Source organism: Hyalella azteca, unplaced genomic scaffold (genome assembly GCF_000764305.2).
Source record: "Hyalella azteca isolate HAZT.00-mixed unplaced genomic scaffold, Hazt_2.0.2 contig17306, whole genome shotgun sequence".
NCBI classification, from domain to species: Eukaryota; Metazoa; Arthropoda; class Malacostraca; order Amphipoda; family Hyalellidae; genus Hyalella; species Hyalella azteca.
This window is the reverse complement of record NW_025947093.1, coordinates 83,740-103,288: the sequence shown is the minus strand read 5'-3', so window position 1 is coordinate 103,288 and position 19,549 is coordinate 83,740. Positions and strand designations below refer to the sequence as shown.

At 37.8% G+C, this 19,549-nt stretch overlaps 1 protein-coding gene across 1 annotated transcript; it reads left to right on the top strand.

Annotated features, from left to right (window-relative positions):
• The first annotated feature begins 2,611 nt into the window (after nt 1-2,611).
• LOC108681103 lies at nt 2,612-19,270 on the top strand. The gene is made up of 13 exons (XM_047885209.1): nt 2,612-2,637; nt 5,172-5,349; nt 6,505-6,671; nt 7,406-7,494; nt 7,739-7,845; nt 8,236-8,343; nt 9,978-10,046; nt 11,500-11,621; nt 11,936-11,995; nt 16,723-16,762; nt 16,923-17,248; nt 17,309-17,641; nt 17,869-19,270. The coding sequence occupies exons 2-13, from the start codon at nt 5,207-5,209 to the stop codon at nt 18,576-18,578; spliced, it is 2,274 nt and encodes a 757-aa protein (XP_047741165.1). The 5' UTR covers nt 2,612-2,637; nt 5,172-5,206; the 3' UTR covers nt 18,579-19,270.
• The last annotated feature ends 279 nt before the right edge of the window (nt 19,271-19,549 follow it).

Genomic DNA, 19,549 nt, shown 5'->3' with positions numbered 1-19,549 from the left:
TCGTTAGTGCTCTGTGTGGATGATTTTATGAATATGTTGTAATGATTTGGATTGTATTAATGTATATAATGTGTTTAGTGTTTTATATGAATTATTATTATGAATTTCTTATATTGATTTTTTTTTTCGTTTCCAATCTTATTTTGTAAAAGTTATTTATATTAATATTTCTCGGGATTTGTTTGAATTATTTTTGTGGATTGTTTGGATTCATGCAACTTCTGTGGAAATTTGTATGAATGTTATGTGTTGATTGGGGTGAAAATTTTCGTGTAGATTTAAATGTATTTCTGTGTAGTTTTTGATGAATATTCAGTGCGGGCTGCGATAAACCTCATGGCATACATGTGTAGATTATGTTGTATGTTATGTGTAAAAATGTAATGTTAGAATTTAAGGTCAAGAAACAATGAATAAATATTTTGTGTTGGCGCTGTATTTTTATTGCATACATGACAAATAAAAAATACAAATTTCGTAATCTTGGTTTGAATTTACAAAAAATGTGGTAGGCCGCGATAGGTGAAATCCGCGATAAGAAATAACAGAATAATACCTATTGAAGTAATTATACGATAATTTTTTGGTAAATTTTAAATTTTCTAGAAGTTTACAAAAAGTTTCCACACTCATATATATGCAATCTTCGAATTCCGCGGCTGTTTAAATGTGAAGGTGTTTATAATGGTGATTGAGATTGGATTTAGAAGGTACAAACGGCCGTCATTTTTCCCTTATTAATTAATGTAAATATGTATTATATAGGACCCGTACCTATATATGAATATATGTATTATATGTATATTAATGTAAATATGTATTATATAGGTTAGGTTAAAGAAGATGGGGGCTCAGTATGTTTAATGGTAGATTGAAAAATGATGGTGCAGCCCAATACCCCTTAGTGTTGTCAGACAGAAAGTAATATGCGTTTAAAAATTACTTATTAAGACAACACTTCTAAACAATACAGAATCTCCGATGTTACACATCTACAATGAATTTCTGATTTTATTTCCATATATTAAAAAATTAATTTTTAAATTTTTTTACTTCTAATATATGAAAAAATTTAGTTTTCAAAATTATTTATTGTGTCCATGCATTGTCTCCGACTTTACACAAGTGTGCAAAATTTCAGATCGATTGGACAGGTAGAAGTGTGTTAAATTTTGATTATAAGATTTGTAGCAGTAGTGAAACAAGAAAGAAAGAAACAAGCAGAAGTGAAACAAGAAGTGAAGTTAAAGAGAAATGTTGTAATGAGGTTAAAGCCCGACTGGATAATGGTTACCGACTGGGCACTCTAAACAGAATTCACAATACCTGATGGTAGGTACGATTCAAACATCAACGTACTTTCATTGTTTACTGAATTTTTATTTTTCAGAAATTACCCAAGTGTTATTCGTGCTCCAGAATTGACAAAATTTATTGATCGTGTAATTGTATAATTATTTAATAGGAAATAATAGGTATAAATAGGTATAATATATAGGTATAATATATAGGTATAATATATAATAGGAAATAGGTATAATAATCTAATAGGAAAACGGATGAAATCCGGAATAAGTAAGCGAGTTCAAGATAATAAAGTTACATCTAATTACAGAGATTAATGATAAACGAGTTTGAAGGTATAAAAACTTAATTACTGCATTTCACAAGTAAAGAAAGTGCGCGATATAAATTCGAGCTATACAAACCTACCGATTGAATTTCTCGGAAGCTGTCGAAGATCTGGGAAGGATTCTTCTCCTTAACATTCCAAACATTATTGGCTTTAATTATTTAATGATTCTTCTCATTAATGTTACATAAAATATTTATTTCTATTAATGAACAATTCTTCTTATAAATACTTCTTCAAGCCCGCCTTGAAGTGAAGCCACGGTGGGTGAAGTGCGATATGGGGTAGGATTAGTTATATTAATTATATACTGTGTATTGAGTTTGCCATTATTCACTGGTCAAGTGAAAAAGTGTTTATGTTATTATATGAGACTAATTGAGAAGATTATCGTGTGAATATAATTGAATGAGACTGGAAATAGGTTTCCATGTAAAACTTGATTGTAGTTAAATGGTTTGACTATCAATTAATTTAAAGGAGTTCTTATCACAAAATAAATAATAAAACTTAACACAATTTGTTCATTGAAGCCTGCATATGCCGTGGTGATGACTGATTGCTTTATTAATATAAACATCCATGATTTGTAGACATCATTTATATATTTTTATTCATTAATCGTTGTATGATCATGAGATCAAAAAGCATAAATAATAATATTGATAAGAATATATTTATATGTATTGATATATATAATAATAGAGCATAAATTCCAATATTTCAGTTAAGAAATTTGTTGCAAAGTACAGGTATGAGCATGTGTAATGAATGACACAAAAATTCATATTCAGTTATACCCAGCACCCATGGTGTTCAACCATGCCTAGTTCATCCATGCCTGGCAACGGTCATCAGATCCATATCTGTACTCTTCACTTTTTCCTGAAGCGCGGACGGACTGTGTTTCCGACTTCACAGCTGATGGGTGTGCCGTTGCTGGAGCTGGCGTTGGTCTTTGGCCCCCGTTGGTCTTCTTCGTGTATTTAGCTCAAGCCTTAAAGGTTAGTGTATTTCACTCTGAATTCTATAACTTGGTTACAATTAACCGTTGGACCTCTGTCAGGCATTAAAAGACCTTCAAAACAAATGTTAGCTTCTAATTTAGAATTTAGATAGTGTAACGTTTAATTAACATTTAACATAACATAGTGATGTCGGCGCAGAGTCGCAGACGGCGCTGAAGTGTAGGCCTGATGTGGCAATTTGTGGCCTGTCACTGAAGTGTAGGCCTGAATTATAAAAAAAAGCTCTAGCCCAGGGTCAAGGGTGCAGAGTTTTAACTTTGGTGAATGCAACACCAATTTATGCATTTGTGGACCAAAAATGTTGCCAACAGTACCCAGTCGGCCAGTCCAAACTCCAAAGATGTGTTGCTGTTTTGCCAGCAGTCTTCAACTTCAAGATATGTTGCAAAATTGAAACATAATGTTCTTTATAATTCTTACAAAACTTATTTTGATGAGTGTATGACTGTATAATCCACTGTGCAGAGAGTGGATGAATATTGCAAGATCTTTGGCAACGCTTCAGTAGCCAAATTTTTGCCTTCAGAAGATCTTGCCGACACATTTAGATTGAAATTCTTGCATTTAATATATTTCTCAGTCTTAGGCCAACTATTTAGAAAAAAGTAAGGTTTCCGGTACGTTGGATGGATTACGATGCAGTAATAGTTCGTCATTACTCAGCGTAAATGGCTTTTCATTAAAAATTACCCGGCGACGCATCTTTAAAATGGCCGGCGACGCTTTGGGCTTAAAAATCCATATATTGGCGACGCTGCATCCACCCTCTGCATAGTGGTGTATAATAATGATGTATCTTCAACACCCCAGTCTGTCAGTCCCCACTCCCCAGCATAGTGGAAACGGGCCTTTACCTATTCACGCTGTCCCGGCTCACAACCTTCTTGCAGCCAATGACTTGCTCTACCCGCACACTTGGACCGCCTTTCTAACTTCTTGCAGCCAATGAGGTTAGATTAGGTCCGTTCATGTTTGTTTTGGGTGAGAAAGGTTGCAGCTTGTATAGGTTAGGCCAGAGGAGGTTTGGCCAGATGCAGTATGGCCATGTTTACATTTGGCAAGCTTATTTTGTGGCTGTGGACATCCGGCGCTATGGGTTTGAGCACTTGACTTCATAGGCCGTTATGCACTCTAGCATTCTTACCAATGGAAAGGAATATAAACTAAGTGTGAGGCTTTTGGTAGGCTTTTCGATCTATTTTCTTATATAAATGTGAGAATATATAACCTATCATAAATTCCACACTCCCTAGCCTCCCAGGGCCCAGCCCAGGTAAGCTGGTATTGCAGCAGAATGTAGGCAATTGCATTATTTGCATAGCAATAAAAGTTACCAAATTGTGGATTGTGCTCTGCAGTCTCATCCTAGCAACTAGAAACCAGAAATTAAAAAAAAAATGCAGCCACTTGACTGGTCACTGGTGTACCGTACTTCCTGTTCTACAGTTAGCCGCATCACCAAAGAATTGCAAATATCTAAAATGCAATAATTTTCATCAGAATGTGTTGGATAAGATCTTCTGAAGACATTAATTTTGCCACTGAAAATAGGCACTGGTGTGTTGTAAAGATCTTTAGATATTCATCCACTTTCTGCACCCTGGCCTCTAGCCTTTCATAGATTCAAGCTTTGCCTTGCCCTCTGGAGGCTGGAGTTTGAAGACCAATATAAACAGGAAATGAGGACTCAGGACACTGAGGACAGCCTGGGCAGGAGTCTGAGGGATGGGGAGTGGATCCTAGTCCTAGAGTCTTGACTCCTAAGTAGGACTGTAGGAATAGGTGTGGAAAAGATATACTTTCTGAGCCACACTTAGAATTAGTTTATCTGACTTAGAGTTATGAATTAGGAAACCATTTTTGGCCCTGCTAGATAATCTAGTTTCCGTTATAGGCTGCTAATGCTAGGTAAATAATACTAGAATAGTTCCTATTATTGATGAAACTGAGCTAGAAACTGAATGAATGGTTTTTCTTAACTCTGTCTCAAAAGTCATAAATTCACAAGATTATAAATTCCTCTAAAGCATGTGACTTTAGAATTGATCAGCCAAATTAATTACTTTGATTTTTGTCACTTTTCCAATCTTGCAACTGTTTTGGGAATAACTTTAGTAGTAAGTAACCATACGCTCCACTAGTGATGAGTCCTCTTGAATACGGTATGTGTTTTATTGTTAACATAGAGTTTTTATAAGATGTCACATTGCAGTGAGGTTCAAACTAATTTCAGGCATACCATTAATTTAATTTTTAAAATCCATCCATTAAAAATGATACAAATTTTTATTTGTATGTTGATGATATCAATAATTAGAAGCAATTTTCAACTTGAATGTAGCTTTTTTGTCAAAGATGGTCATGGTCTACATTATGAAATGTGGATGAGCAGACACTCATGCCTTCAATAGGTATTTTTTTCTGTTAGGTAAAGTCTTCACTATGTCCTCCCATGAGATGCCTGGAAATTCTTTTTCTCAGCAGGAATTTCTATGGGTTAACATTTCTAGTTTTCCAGAGCAAGGCCCACAGTCCACCAGCAGTGATGGCATCAACATGTGATTTCCTGGATGATGTTCCCACGCTCAAGTTTGGCAATGCAACTCTGGAGCTAAACCCTGCCTCTGCCAGCCCCTCCCGCACTGCCAGCCCCTCCCACACCGCCAGCCCCTGCCTTAACAATACTTGGTAACAATGTTTATTCAGGAGATAGTTTGTAGTTTAGATGCATGTTAACATAATAGATTGTTGTGTTGAATTTATTATTTGAAGCTAAGATATCTGTGATAATACATGAAAATGTTACATTTATTGTTTGTAGTTCTGATACATGTTAACATAATACATTGTTGTGTTACATTTATTGTTTGAAGTTTTGATACATGTTAATATAATGCATATTGGTGTTTCATTTATGCTGAATATTTTTCAGATCTTTCAGTAAGGTCATTTAATAATTTGCTAGTGTCATGTCATGCTTCATTTGCTGACACAAACTTTGTTATCTATTTTTCTGACAATATTTTCTGAAATCAGTTCATTACATCTCAGTATAGTATGCAATTCTTTGACCTTGGACTATTCCTTATCATGTAAGGACTGGGAGTATTATTATTGATGGCTTGATGTAGACTTCAAACATAAAATGCTATGAAATTTAATGATAGCTTTAAAAGGTTGCATCATTCAACTCATTAAACAGAATTACACAAAAACATGACCAAAGATTAGGCTTTCGGCATACGGTATATGATGAGCCTAAATGTAAAAATGCAAGGATTTTAAGTAATGGAAAAATGATATATGATCTAAAATATAGTTTTAAGTAAGGTGAAAAACTATATTCTATACCATTCACTGTTGCACATTTTAAGTATTTTGATTGAAATTATATTGAAAAATAAGCATTGCAGGCAAAATTCTAGGGAAATACAGAATTTTAGTTTGTAAAATTGAAGTTCCAACTGTTTGGCTCACCTGTTAAGAATTCTTCACTCTGTAGCTCGCTTGGCTCCCTATTTACCTTTCTTTTGTAGCCCACTCATCATGAATCATCATATGCCATAGCCCACTTAACAATATGGTATATTTTTGTAACCCACTCACCGTTAATCACTTTTCTTTGTAGCCCACTCATTATTTATTGCTTCTCTCTGTAGCCCACTCATTACTTATTGCTTCTCTCTGTAGCCCACTCATTACTTATTGCTTCTCTCTGTAGCCCACTCACCATGAATCATCATGGGCCATACCCACTTAACATTAAGGCCCATATCTGTAGCCCACTCTCCCCAATTCACCCCACTCAAAATCACTCATAATAATGAACCACCACTCATGCAGCCCACCTGAGGGGTTGCCCCACCGCCCACCGCCGCCCTCTCTCCTGCCCACTCTGTCCCCCCACCCCGTCCTCAGGCCCGCCTTCAGCGACCCACTGAGTGGGCTTGGGCCGCCCTGCACACCGCCCACTCCTGAAGAATGTGGGCTTGGATTCTACGCAAGAGAAGGTGGGTTAAAATGTGACTTTTTTTTAATTTAAAATTAAATATAAAAAATTAAAAATGAAAAAAAATTAAAATTAGTTTAAAATTAAAAATTAAATAAAGGCTCAAATTTAAAAATTAAATTCAAGGCTTTAAAATTAAATTTTTATTGAAGAAAAAAATCTTTGATAGACCCAGAGTTAATTTTTTAAAATATATTTTTATTTGTTAAATTGATTTCAAATTGAACCCAGAAATACTTTATCACAATGAAAAATTTTCATGGGATTCGACTTGATTGTTTGTTGTATGTACGTCCTACTGTGTGAATGTAAATAATAATAATAAATAATAATAATGAATGCCTGCAAATAATGTTTTTTATATGGCTTTAAAATGAAATTTTTATATAGATGCGAAATTTTTTTGTGATAGCCTCAAAGTTAATTTTAAATTGAACCTAAAAAGTCTTTGATTATCACAATAAAAAATTTGAATGAGATTCAAGTCTATTGTTTATAATAATAATAATAATGCACCATTTGTGTCAGGACTGAGTCATATCTTGACCCACCTTTTGTGTCAGGACTGAGTCATATCTTGACCCACCTTTTGTGTCAGGACTGAGTCATATCTTTGACCCACCTTTTGTCAGGACTGAGTCATATCTTGACCCACCTTTTGTCAGGACTGAGTCATATCTTGACCCACCTTTTATGTCAGGACTGAGTCATATCTTGACCCACCTTCTGTGTCAGGACTGAGTCGCTCGTTCTACAAGCAGCCTCCCATCGGTGGCCCCCGTCGCCATAGCGACGCCTCCCTCCCCCCGCCCCCCGAGCTGCAGGTGGGGTGCCACGTTGATTCGCTACACACAGAAAAATTGATGGTTCATTTGTACAATTACGCCCTTTATTACGGGCCAAAACTGTGTCAGGATGACCCACACAAGAGCAAAAAATGCATCAATTTAATTTATACATATTTAATACCTGATTTTCTTTTATATACACTTTTCAACACTACCGCTTAATTTTGCTGTACCCCGTTTAACTTAGTGACCGTTATATATAACCCTTATCGGTTTTCAGTTCTTCTCAGTGCGCGCCGGCGCGTTGTCGCGAGCGGTCATGCAGTGTCGCGCTCTGACCGACCCTTCACTGGACGGCGACATGAGAGGCGTGTGGCTCCTGACGCAGTGAGTGATATTATGAGGCAGTGAGTGATATTATGAGGCAGTGAGTGATATTATGAGGCAGTGAGTGATATTATGAGGCAGTGAGTGATATTATGAGGCAGTGAGTGATATAATAAAATATTGGATCAAAAGACGTAGAATTTTCTCTATATAAATCCAATAATATTTTGGAGCTGATAAAGTTACCGGGATTATTATTTATTTATTTGAATAAATATTGATAATAATTGTAATAATTAATTAATTATTTTATATTAATTTTTTAAATTTTATATTAATAATTAATTAATATAAATAATTATAATTATTAATTAATAATAATGATAATAATTATTATTATCATTATTTATTTTAAATAAATAATATCAACAACTTTTTTGACTGGGGCAGAGTGAGCCACTGGGGCATGGAGCAGGAGCGGCTGGTGCTGCTCCACGACTCCAGCCTCCTGGTCGTCAAATATGACTTCATTGCCCTCACTCCACTGCACTGCTCCAGGTGAGTGCATGCAGTGCTCCACTGCTCCAGGTCAGTGCATGCAGTGCTCCAGGTCAGTGCATGCAGTGCTCCAGGTCAGTGCATGCAGTGCTCCAGGTCAGTGCATGCAGTGCTCCAGGTCAGTGCATGCAGTGCTCCAGGTCAGTGCATGCAGTGCTCCAGGTCAGTGCATGCAGTGCTCCAGGTCAGTGCATGCAGTGCTCCAGGTCAGTGCATGCAGTGCTCCAGGTCAGTGCATGCAGTGCTCCAGGTCAGTGCATGCAGTGCTCCAGGTCAGTGCATGCAGTGCTCCAGGTCAGTGCATGCAGTGCTCCAGGTCAGTGCATGCAGTGCTCCAGGTCAGTGCATGCAGTGCTCCAGGTCAGTGCATGCAGTGCTCCAGGTCAGTGCATGCAGTGCTCCAGGTCAGTGCATGCAGTGCTCCAGGTCAGTGCATGCAGTGCTCCAGGTCAGTGCATGCAGTGCTCCAGGTCAGTGCATGCAGTGCTCCAGGTCAGTGCATGCAGTGCTCCAGGTCAGTGCATGCAGTGCTCCAGGTCAGTGCATGCAGTGCTCCAGGTCAGTGCATGCAGTGCTCCAGGTCAGTGCATGCAGTGCTCCAGGTCAGTGCATGCAGTGCTCCAGGTCAGTGCATGCAGTGCTCCAGGTCAGTGCATGCAGTGCTCCAGGTCAGTGCATGCAGTGCTCCAGGTCAGTGCATGCAGTGCTCCAGGTCAGTGCATGCAGTGCTCCAGGTCAGTGCATGCAGTGCTCCAGGTCAGTGCATGCAGTGCTCCAGGTCAGTGCATGCAGTGCTCCAGGTCAGTGCATGCAGTGCTCCAGGTCAGTGCATGCAGTGCTCCAGGTCTGTGCATGCAGTGCTCCAGGTCACTGCATGCAGTGCTCCACTGCACTAAAGTCGCCGGCTCCCAATGAACTAATAATTTCTAATTTCAACTGAAATAAGTACTAATTAAACGGAAATTAATAGTTGAACTAATAATTTCTATTGAGACGCATGCGAGTTAAGTGCAGTGTGTGCTGAGTGGTGACTTATGTCTCATTAGCGGTACTGTTTATATATTCTGATTATTAACTAATGAGCGTCGTTGCTTCTTCTTATTTGTGAAGCTCATTAGCTGAACTAATTAAGCGTCTTGAGCATTTGATAGCTTTCTTGCTTAATAGTTAACTCCTGTCATGTACCTAGTTAACAATCTTAAGTAGATTGGGAAACGTGTTAAGTAGTTTAGCAATCTTAAGTAGCTTAGGAAAGGTGTTGAGTAGTTAAGCAATCTTAAGTAGTTTAGCAATCTCGCGTATTTTTAAGTAGATAGTTTAACAATCCAAATTAGTTCAACAATTAATTAGTTCAAAATTGTTGAACAAATTAGTCCAAATTTGTTCAACAATTTTACGTGTTTTAGCAATTGTAATAGTTTAGTAATTTAGTAGTAGTAATTCAGTAGTTTAGTAGTTTCAAGTAGCTTAGCAATTTTAAGTAGTTTTACCAACCATATGTGGTTTACAATTTTTCGTATTTTGGCAATTTTAAGTAGTTTAACAAGCTTTGATAGCATATAAATCTCATTAAATCGCCTCATTAGCTCCTTGATTTAACACCCCCCATGTTACCCCGCCCCTCCCCCCCCCAGGTACCCGCTGGTGGGGCTGTCACGGGCTGTCGTGGGGGAGCTGGTCTACCCGCCCCGCTCCCTCGCCCCGTGAGTACAATGATATATATAATGATATATTGATATATATATTCATGTATATGATGATATATTCATGTATATAATGATATATTGATATATATAATGATATATTCATGTATATAATGATATATTGATATATATAATGATATATTCATGTATATAATGATATATTCATGTATATTATGATATATTCATGTATATAATGATATTCATGTATATTATGATATATTCATGTATATANTCCAATGATGTGTTGGCTGATGATGTCCGATGATGTGTTGACTGATGATGTCCGATGATGTGTTGACTGATGATGCAAGCTCGTGGATAATGAAAATGATTAGAATGTGACAGCAATTTATTCTGATATCCAGTTATTCTCTGACCCAATGACCATTCGGCCGAAGCCTAAGCGGTCTCCGAATTTTGTTAGGGTAGATACGGAAAGATCGGCAAAGATTTGTATGAACTTAGAAAAATATTGGACGCTTCTTAGAATGATAACATTTTATTTTTAACATTTTAATTTATATGGAAATATGGTCGGAAAAAGGAATTTACTTCAAAGAGACAAAAAAAGTCCGTGACAGGCGGAAATTTCCTGATAAAAAAGTGCGATAAGATAATTTGTGAAAAAATTGTGATTCTATACGTGCAGGAACACTAATTACCTACAAATTTAGTGGATAAACGGAAGTATAACACTTAATTTGAATGATATTCACAATGCTTCAAAAACGGTGAAAAATCGAATTTAAAATCGAATAATTGTCAGAATTTAGTTGTTAACCCGCATTCTGAACTCTAACGGTGAGAGTCTTTTACTGGTTGTCCCCATTTAGGCCATGTGACAATTTCATAAAGTATATGAAGAAAGCAAATCGTTGATGATCGAGAAATCAAACCCAAATGATTTTCTTTAGGAGCGCATCATGTTGGATATAAAAATACTAGCATCAACTATAACCTCTTTTTTCTTAAATTCAAGTTCTGTTTCATCATCTTCCATTTTATTCCTTCTTACTCTTACATTTTCCTTGCTTCCGCCTACATCATCTTTTCTCCTTGCCACTAATTATATATTTCCATCAACTTCTTTCGTCTGCCATCAACTTCTCCCTCCATTGTTTCATTCTACCTATGTCTCGTTTCGTACTCTGTTAGAAAAACGGTGAAAAAACGGTCCAACTGGCGTTCTAGTGGCCGGTCGCCCCGTGAAAATAAACTGTTTCGCCGTTTTTATCAGATGTTTTACGGATTTCTCGTGTTAAATTAGAATAAAAACGGCGACACGGTGTTTCTTTTCACGTGCCGACCGGCCACTAAAACGCCGGTAATACCGTTAACGGTAATTTTTCTAACAGTGTACGTTTCACTAGTTTCTAAACCTTACTCTTCCTCCCTCCTTTCCACTATGGTACACCTCAATTTCCGCTTACTTACGTTTATTTTAACTTTTTAGCGTTATTTCCGGACTGGCGGACAGTGTGATGTCCATCCTGCGGTCCGTGTTGTGGCCGCGGCTACATGCGACTCTGCATAACATCGCCGACACATCGATGTCAAAGTCCTTCCATAAGGAAGGTTAGTCTCTTATAACCTTCGCATGTGCTCCCATAACCATATATTTATGTCTTCCTCTTGCTATACTATTTAGACCCTATACACTGATGTGCTTCTGGGCCTTACTATGTCCGCTTTTCATAACCAATTTTGTTTATAACCGAAAAAAATAACGGTCCTCCGTAAGTCTCAACTTGCCTTCACTAATGCTGGTTTTTTCTCAACACACCTGTTTATGTATGCAGGCAAGCAAAAATTACATTGATGCCGTTAACGAAAAAATTGAGAACCTTCCATAAACTCACATGAAAAAATTAACTTTGATTTAATTTCAGAGAAACCTCCCAGGAATGAGTGCCGTGAAGCCAACAGCGGTGAAAGTGGCAACTGCGAAGGTACGGTTTTATTGAATAATTTCTTTTTTGTATATACACATTCATTTCTGTGCATAAATGTGTATTTTTTTCTCCACCGTGAATGGTGTTTAGTTCAAGAACGTGCTGATATTAATAAGTGTTATATACTAATTCAAAGGGCCGAGGGAAAAGAAGACGTTATAATAAATTCTGAACTATTCCGTTATTAGCAATGAATATAATTAATTAGGACACAGCATATTTTCTTCGAATTCTTAAATAATTTGTGGTTTTCTTCCGCGGAGTTTCGAAAAATAGACTTTAGACGAATATCCTTCTTCTAAAAGACATTAATTATCACTGGTTAACAAGAAAAACGGCATGAAAATTTTTTAATGTTTTCGTTACTTAAACACATTCACACAATGTAAACAAACTAGAATATCTGGATACTAATGTCAATGAGATACAGAACGTGAAAACGTATGCGACTGATGAGGGTTCTAGTCGCAACGAAGTTTAAAACCAACAAAAATCTAAGAGACGAACGTTTTGGAAAAAGCAACTAGAAATGTACCTACTACCTTATGAGTCGGCTGAGGCTTGTGATTAAGAAGTACAACTTCGGAAATGTATAGTAAAGTAACATGTAAACCCAGTCTTACAATGTGATTAAATTGTATCCGAATGTATCAGCAAACAGGTGCGCATAGCTCTTCGTGCATGCACATTCAATAACTCAACCATCACAAAATGACACGAAATAATCCATATAATTTTAATTGCATGCTCGTTAAATGAATTTGGCCTTATTATTATTCGATTGTATATCGTCGCAAGTAAAGAAACGTTAATTGATAAAAATAGCAAACTGATGTCCTTAAAATGGATAATAATAAACATATTCTAGAGCAGAGACGTTGAAAAACACATTCTTTTGGCAATACTAACGCAGAACTGGTTGATAAAACTCCTCAAGATACGAATGGTGAACAGCGACTTATCATATATGGTGAACATATGAAAGTGTTCATGACATACTCGCAGCACTCTAGCTTACCTGCCACCACCTCGATCTCCATGCGCTAAGTGCAAGTAGAAGTCAATACAGACCTCTGCAGACACGCGAAGTATCAAATCAATGCTACGATCTCCGTCACCTCAGTAACGTTTTGACAACAAACATGCGGCCGAACAATCAGACTCGCTTAAGTGCATGTTGCGGTGTAAGTGCACGTAGCGGCTTAAGTACTCGTAGCGGCCTAACACTTTAACCGCATCATGACCCATATGTGGGTCACGCGTGTCTGTCTCAACCTGCATCGTGACCCACATATGGTGCACACTCTTAAATTTATAATAATTCATTAAACTTCAATATCAACCTCCTCGATCACATTTTAGGTGTTGTAAGTAAAGGATAATGATGACGATAATGTATACTAAGCATATATTTTGCGTGTAGCGAGTAAACATTATTAATCATTCTTTGTTGAACTTGAGTCCTTAGGCGCTTTATGACGAAATGGAATGCTTCAGATTGAAGCATGAAACGCACAGATATGGTTTATTCTTGCAAGTGTCGCAATAAGTGTTTATCTTGCGAGTTTTTGAACGGGCTACTTTAGTTTCTTCCGCATGGGCAATTTGGCTGTAGCAAGACAGACATCTCTTCCTCTTCTTGCTTTTAGGCCCATCAGCCTCAACCAGTTCATGAGATTTGCGCTTTCCTGAGATGTTTGATCTACCTGGACCCGGGTTCAGATTCTCTTTAGCGATTCCGCAAATGAGTGACATTGCAAGACTCTCTTTGAATTTCAGAATTGACGTTTTTCTTCGTCGCTGCGAGAGACAAAATTGGTTATAAATAACCCAAGCATTTACAATTGAAGTTCCTAACAGCAATTCAATGGCAAGTTTTCTGTACCATTTGGTGCTTTTTCTGAGAACTGAATTATAAAAAGTCATTTGGTCCGATTTGTCAACCCCAACTTTTGCAGCATTATAATCTGTAATGCATGCAGGTTTCATCACCTCCTTACCCATTCGATTTTTTTACCAGTTGTAATAAGTTGCAAATCATGATCTGGGCAGGTTGATAGTGTGAAGACATCTCTCTTATCTTTCCAGTGGCATATTTTTACTCCTTTTGAGTTCATCTTTCCTGTTACCTCGCCTCTTTTCAGTTTTGCTGACATAACATCTTGTGGTAGTAGTTTCCTGTTCTTGCGTACAGTTCCACAATAGTAAGTTTTTTCTTGGAGCAATTTCTCGGCTAATGGTACCGAAGAATAGTAGTTATCAGCATAGATGGTTGCTCCATTTTTTAGAAGAGGCTTCGCCAGTTTGAAAACAATTGACTCCGAATGGTTATGCTCAGGCACATTCGACAAGTTGCCAGTGTATACTTCAAAATTCCATGTATACCCATTCACAGTGCAAAGCTTGTATAGTTTGATGCCGTATTCATGTGACTTGCCAGGAATGTACTGTCTGAAGAAAATTCTTCCTCTAAATGGAACCTGCAACTCATCCACGACTAGTTTCTCCCCAGGAGAATACACTGATTTGAAGTTATTCTTCAACATATCAAGGATTGGTTCTATTTTGTGCAGTCTTCTGTTTTGTTCAAAAGTATCATTATCGTTGAAATGCAGCATTCGCAGAAGGAGAAAAAATCGACTTCTAGTAATATTTCTTTTCACAAAATCATAGGCATAAAGTGTTTTCTTTGACCAATAGCATTCCATACTTGGCATGTTGACAAGGCCCATAGAGATCATGATGCCAAGAAACCTTATTTCGTCATTATTTGTCAGTTTCCAATCTGATAGAAGTGACTTCCTAGTCACTCTTTGAGTTTCAAAAACTTGCTCTGCATATCTATTTGTTTCCTGAACAATATGCGATATAACATCGTCAGTTACAAACAATTTGAAGGCATCAATAGGTGAAACAGTTCCATCTGCTCCAGAAGGTACAGGTTGTACTAATAGTTGTTCATTTCCTGTGAAGGAGAATGATCTCGCTGAAGCTACGGTTGAATTCCATTCATTGCCTGCGTTGTCATCACATGCTGAGCTGGCATCATCATCTGAAACGTCATTATTACTTGAATCGTTATCAGAACTACTTTCTGATTCATTTAGAGCATAAGTTGGTGAAAAATCATTGCATGTATCGGATGAAGAATCAGCAGAATCTCCAGAATCAGGGCTATCTGCTCCATTTTCATCAGCATCATGTTCAGCATTTTCAGAACCTCCGTGTTTCCGGTAAAATCGAGATGGATCCATGGGCCTGAAATGAGGATATTACATAATTCATTATATAGCAAACACTAAGTGTGTCCAATAATCAACAATATATAATGAATACTTGAAGGATCTCACAAGAAATTTTACAAATAACATGCGCTGGTCATGGTCACATATGGTGCACGATGCTACAGATAATAGCTACAATTACTCTCCACATCGTGCACCTCTATTGGTTCACGGGGATCGTGACCCCATGTAGCGCACGTTGCACAAAATGAACACAGCGCTTACTGTCCACATCATGTACCACATTTGTCCCACGGATTTTATAACACCAAATGTTTGTACTTACGTTCTTAGAGCGACACACTTGCAACCTCTCGTCTTCCTGGCTCAGTGGTGACTGAAGCAATCGTAGTTTGAATGAGATGCAGACGGGGCATAATGGCGATTCTCGGAGATGCGGTTAAAGTGCTAAGTACACGAAGCGGCTTCAGTGCACATAGCGGCTAAAGTGCACGTAGCGGTGTAAGTGCATGTTGCGGTGTAAGTGCACATAGCGGCTTCGGTGCACGTATCGGCCGATTCCTCGTCTGTGATTGGTAGTTTATACACGTGAAAAATTGTCAGTGATTGGCAGAACTCTTACGGACGGAATGTGAGTGATTGGCAGAACACTCAATTATTTTAGATAGTATTGTCCTGACCGCATCTCTCTTAAAACACTGCAATCCGTAACGCCCATGTGGCGTTCGAAGTATTTTGTATAGCGGGATCTATCACATGATGTTGTCCAAACGCTGACTCAGGTCTAGAACTTTTCTATCAATCTCTATCACGTCTAATGAATATTACGTTTCAATTACAGATGATAATATATAAGAATTTACATGTTATAATTATAATGAATATAATGAGACGCCAGTTTGACACCGGACACAGTTAGGTAGCATATCTTGTAAACTCATTGTTAAGCACGAGTCAATTTTTATGAATTCTGTCATCAATTAAAAACGACTGTAGAAGTTAGATTCTCTTCATTTTCTTTATTGCCGCGTTCGCGTAGAGGCGAAACGAATTTTTACTTGTATAATAATTGTTTACTAATGCAGTAATTGTTTAATGATGCCCTAATTATTTAATGATGCACTAATTGTTTAATGATCCACTGACTGTTTACTAATGCTCGAATTTTTTACTAATGCACTAACTGTTTACTGATAAACTAATAATTTAGTATTAGAATAGTAGTTTAATAATTTCGATCTAGGATGAGGGCAAAAATGGTCAAAATTTCGTTAATTGAAGCAAATGAGATTTTGGACGGAACAACCCACACAAACATGGGGAAAATTCAAGGATTTTAGAAATATTTTTCTCTCATTTCTCTGAGCATAAATGCAGTAGCAGCTTGGGGTGGGCATGCTAGAACCGGTAAGGATAATCTCTACGAACAATAACTAATTTATTCCGATGACGTTTAAATGTTGTTTAATTTTCTTTCAGGTCCGCCTTCCGCTTCTCTTGGACTAAACTCCGATCCTCGGTTAGTGAAACACACTTATTAGTTATTCGGTTTGTAGTAATCATTTATGCACCTATTGATTTGATTAATAAAAGAATGCTCACATATTAAGACTATAAAATTATTTTGCACGTCCTAAAATCCGCTTTAAAATTCAAGTAATATCCTGTTTCGTTTCCAGTAATTTGCCGGGGCTGCGGCTTTTCAGCCACCCAATCACGGATAAACTTGGTCACTCGTGTAATTCAGTAACGCCTGAAAGTGAAACTGATCGTGATGTGACTACAAAAACATGCCGTCAAGTTGTTGCTCCTCTGCGCCATGATGACATTTACAAAGGTTGCCAAAAACAAGATGGTGGCTGTACCAGTTGCCAAAAACAAGATGGTGGGTGTACCGATTGTCAAAAACAAGATGGTGACTGTACCGATTATCAAAAACAAGATGGTGGCTCTACCAGTTGCCAAAAACAAGATGGTGGATGTACCAGTTGCCAAAAACAAGATGGTGGCTGTACCACTTGCCAAAAACAAGATGGTGGTTGTACCAGTTGCCAAAAACAAGATGGTGGCTGCACCGAGCTCCAAGAAGAGGATGGTGACTATATCAGTTGCCAAAAACGAGTTGGTAGTTACGACAATCTCAAAAAACAAGATTGTGGCTGCGGAGATCTCTATACTAAGAAGGACATTTTTCAGAATGATGAAGAACAAAAAGACGCACCCAGAGTTTGTACAAAACACGATTGCGTCTGTATTGGCCAAGAAAAGCACAAAACCGGCCGCAATAAATGTGAAAAACAAGCTGGCGAACCAACATGGCGTCAGAGATGGAACCCATTCTGCAACGATTTGCCCTACCTTACACTGACGTCTCATCCTCTCTTCTGGTGCACCTCAGGTCAGTTCAAACTATTCTAAATCTACAAATTTTAAAGTTTGCAATAATTAATGTTATCGGAATGGATATGATAACATTTTTCATGAAACTATTATACTTTTGAATCATCGTTACACGTTTCAGACAAGTTTATCGAATGTATCAAACGTTCACGACACCTCGAATAAGAACAAAAGTTATTCATCCTTATTATAACTGCCAATAAATTAAACGAACTCTTGGCACAGGTGATGACACATCGATGTATGACGTCCTGCATTTATCGCGGGAGTTATCGGTGGCGCTGGATGAGCTGGCCAACCGAGCGGACGCTCCTGTATGCAAGCTCAAAGTGGCGCCCATGTTTCGCTCTTTGTACGACCATACAAATGATGTGAGGAGCTCTAATCTGCCTCACGTGCCACGAAACTGCACTGAAACGGCGCCGTTTGGCTCTAATGTAGAACTCAAGGCTAATAAAAATACGACCTCAGATAGCGATGCTAAATCAGATGGATCGGCGAAAAGTTTAAATAAAAATCCCAACGACGCAGAGAGATTTTGTGGGGATGTGGATGAAAATCGAAAGACGCAAAAAGATCTGATGAACAGCGCCCTGCCAAACAACCCTGAAAAATGTATTAAAAACGGCCGTTCCGATCAAAGTTCCGCATTCGCGGAAGATTCTTGGCAGATTTCGGCCCATTTCCCGCAGACAACCGGCGATGTTCAGCATATTACGACCGATTCCTGGCAGATTTCGGCCCATTGTCCGCAGACTACCGGCGATACTCAGCATGTTACGACCGATTCTCCGCCGGTTGCAGCCGGCACAGCGTCTGACGAGGACGACGAAGACCTGCAGCTGGTGGTGGAGAACTACGTGGGTCTGGTGTCCCTGCTGCACAACGCAGCGCATCTGGGATATTTCAAGACCAGGGGGAAAATTAGCTTCTAATCTAATCTTCAATCTAATCTAATTTGCGGCTGATATGGAAGTTAGAATTAGCATCTGATTTACTACGACAAAAAAGGGCTCCTACTTTTCTGCTAGTGAAGTGTGGGCTTCTAATTAAACATTCTGTTAGGTAGGATGGGCATACTTTACTCCCACTGGAGGATGGCTTTCTACTGTAACTTACTGTCACTGGGAGGGAGGATAGGCCTACTTTACTCCCACTGAGAGGATAGGCTTCTACCCAACTCCTACTTGTAAGCGTATTTCTTACTAATACCGTCAGATGGGAGGGTGGGATTACGATGTTATGACCTCTGAAGATTGTAGGTTTTTTTCTATAACGTATTTTCCCTGAAAATGTTCCTTTTAGAGTATATCCTCGATTTTGTAGGTTTAAGTACGGATCTAGTGCCAATATATCGTCTAGTCAGTATTCTTATAAGACGATACACTGTATTTAATCTGGTCAGTATTAAAGAATATTTAGTATTAAGGTGACTGCTTCGATGCAGTTTAGTCTAGTCAGTATTTATTTAATGAGAATACATTCCATTTATTGGTGACAGCTTTAATGCAGTTTTATCTAGTCAGTAATTAAGATAAAATATTTACTGTAGATATAGACGATGTTTGCCGTTCATCAAGACATTATTTATTACAATGTTTGGTGCTATTTACAAAATATTAAGCTTACATTCTTATTTTTAAAGTGTTGTTTATTTGTTCATGATTTAAAATGAATTAATGTAGACTGCTACGTTTTTCCTACCTGATCTAATGTCGTGAATTCTTTGTATGTAAAAGGTATTAAATTTTGATGTATATAATGTAACACAGTATTATTAATTAAATATGATTTCATTGAATATTCGTTAATATTGTTCCTACAATTCTTCATTATAAGCCTAATTTTACCAGCGATATATAAGACGATACACTAGCTGTTCCGTCATCAGTGATGGTGTTGGTCA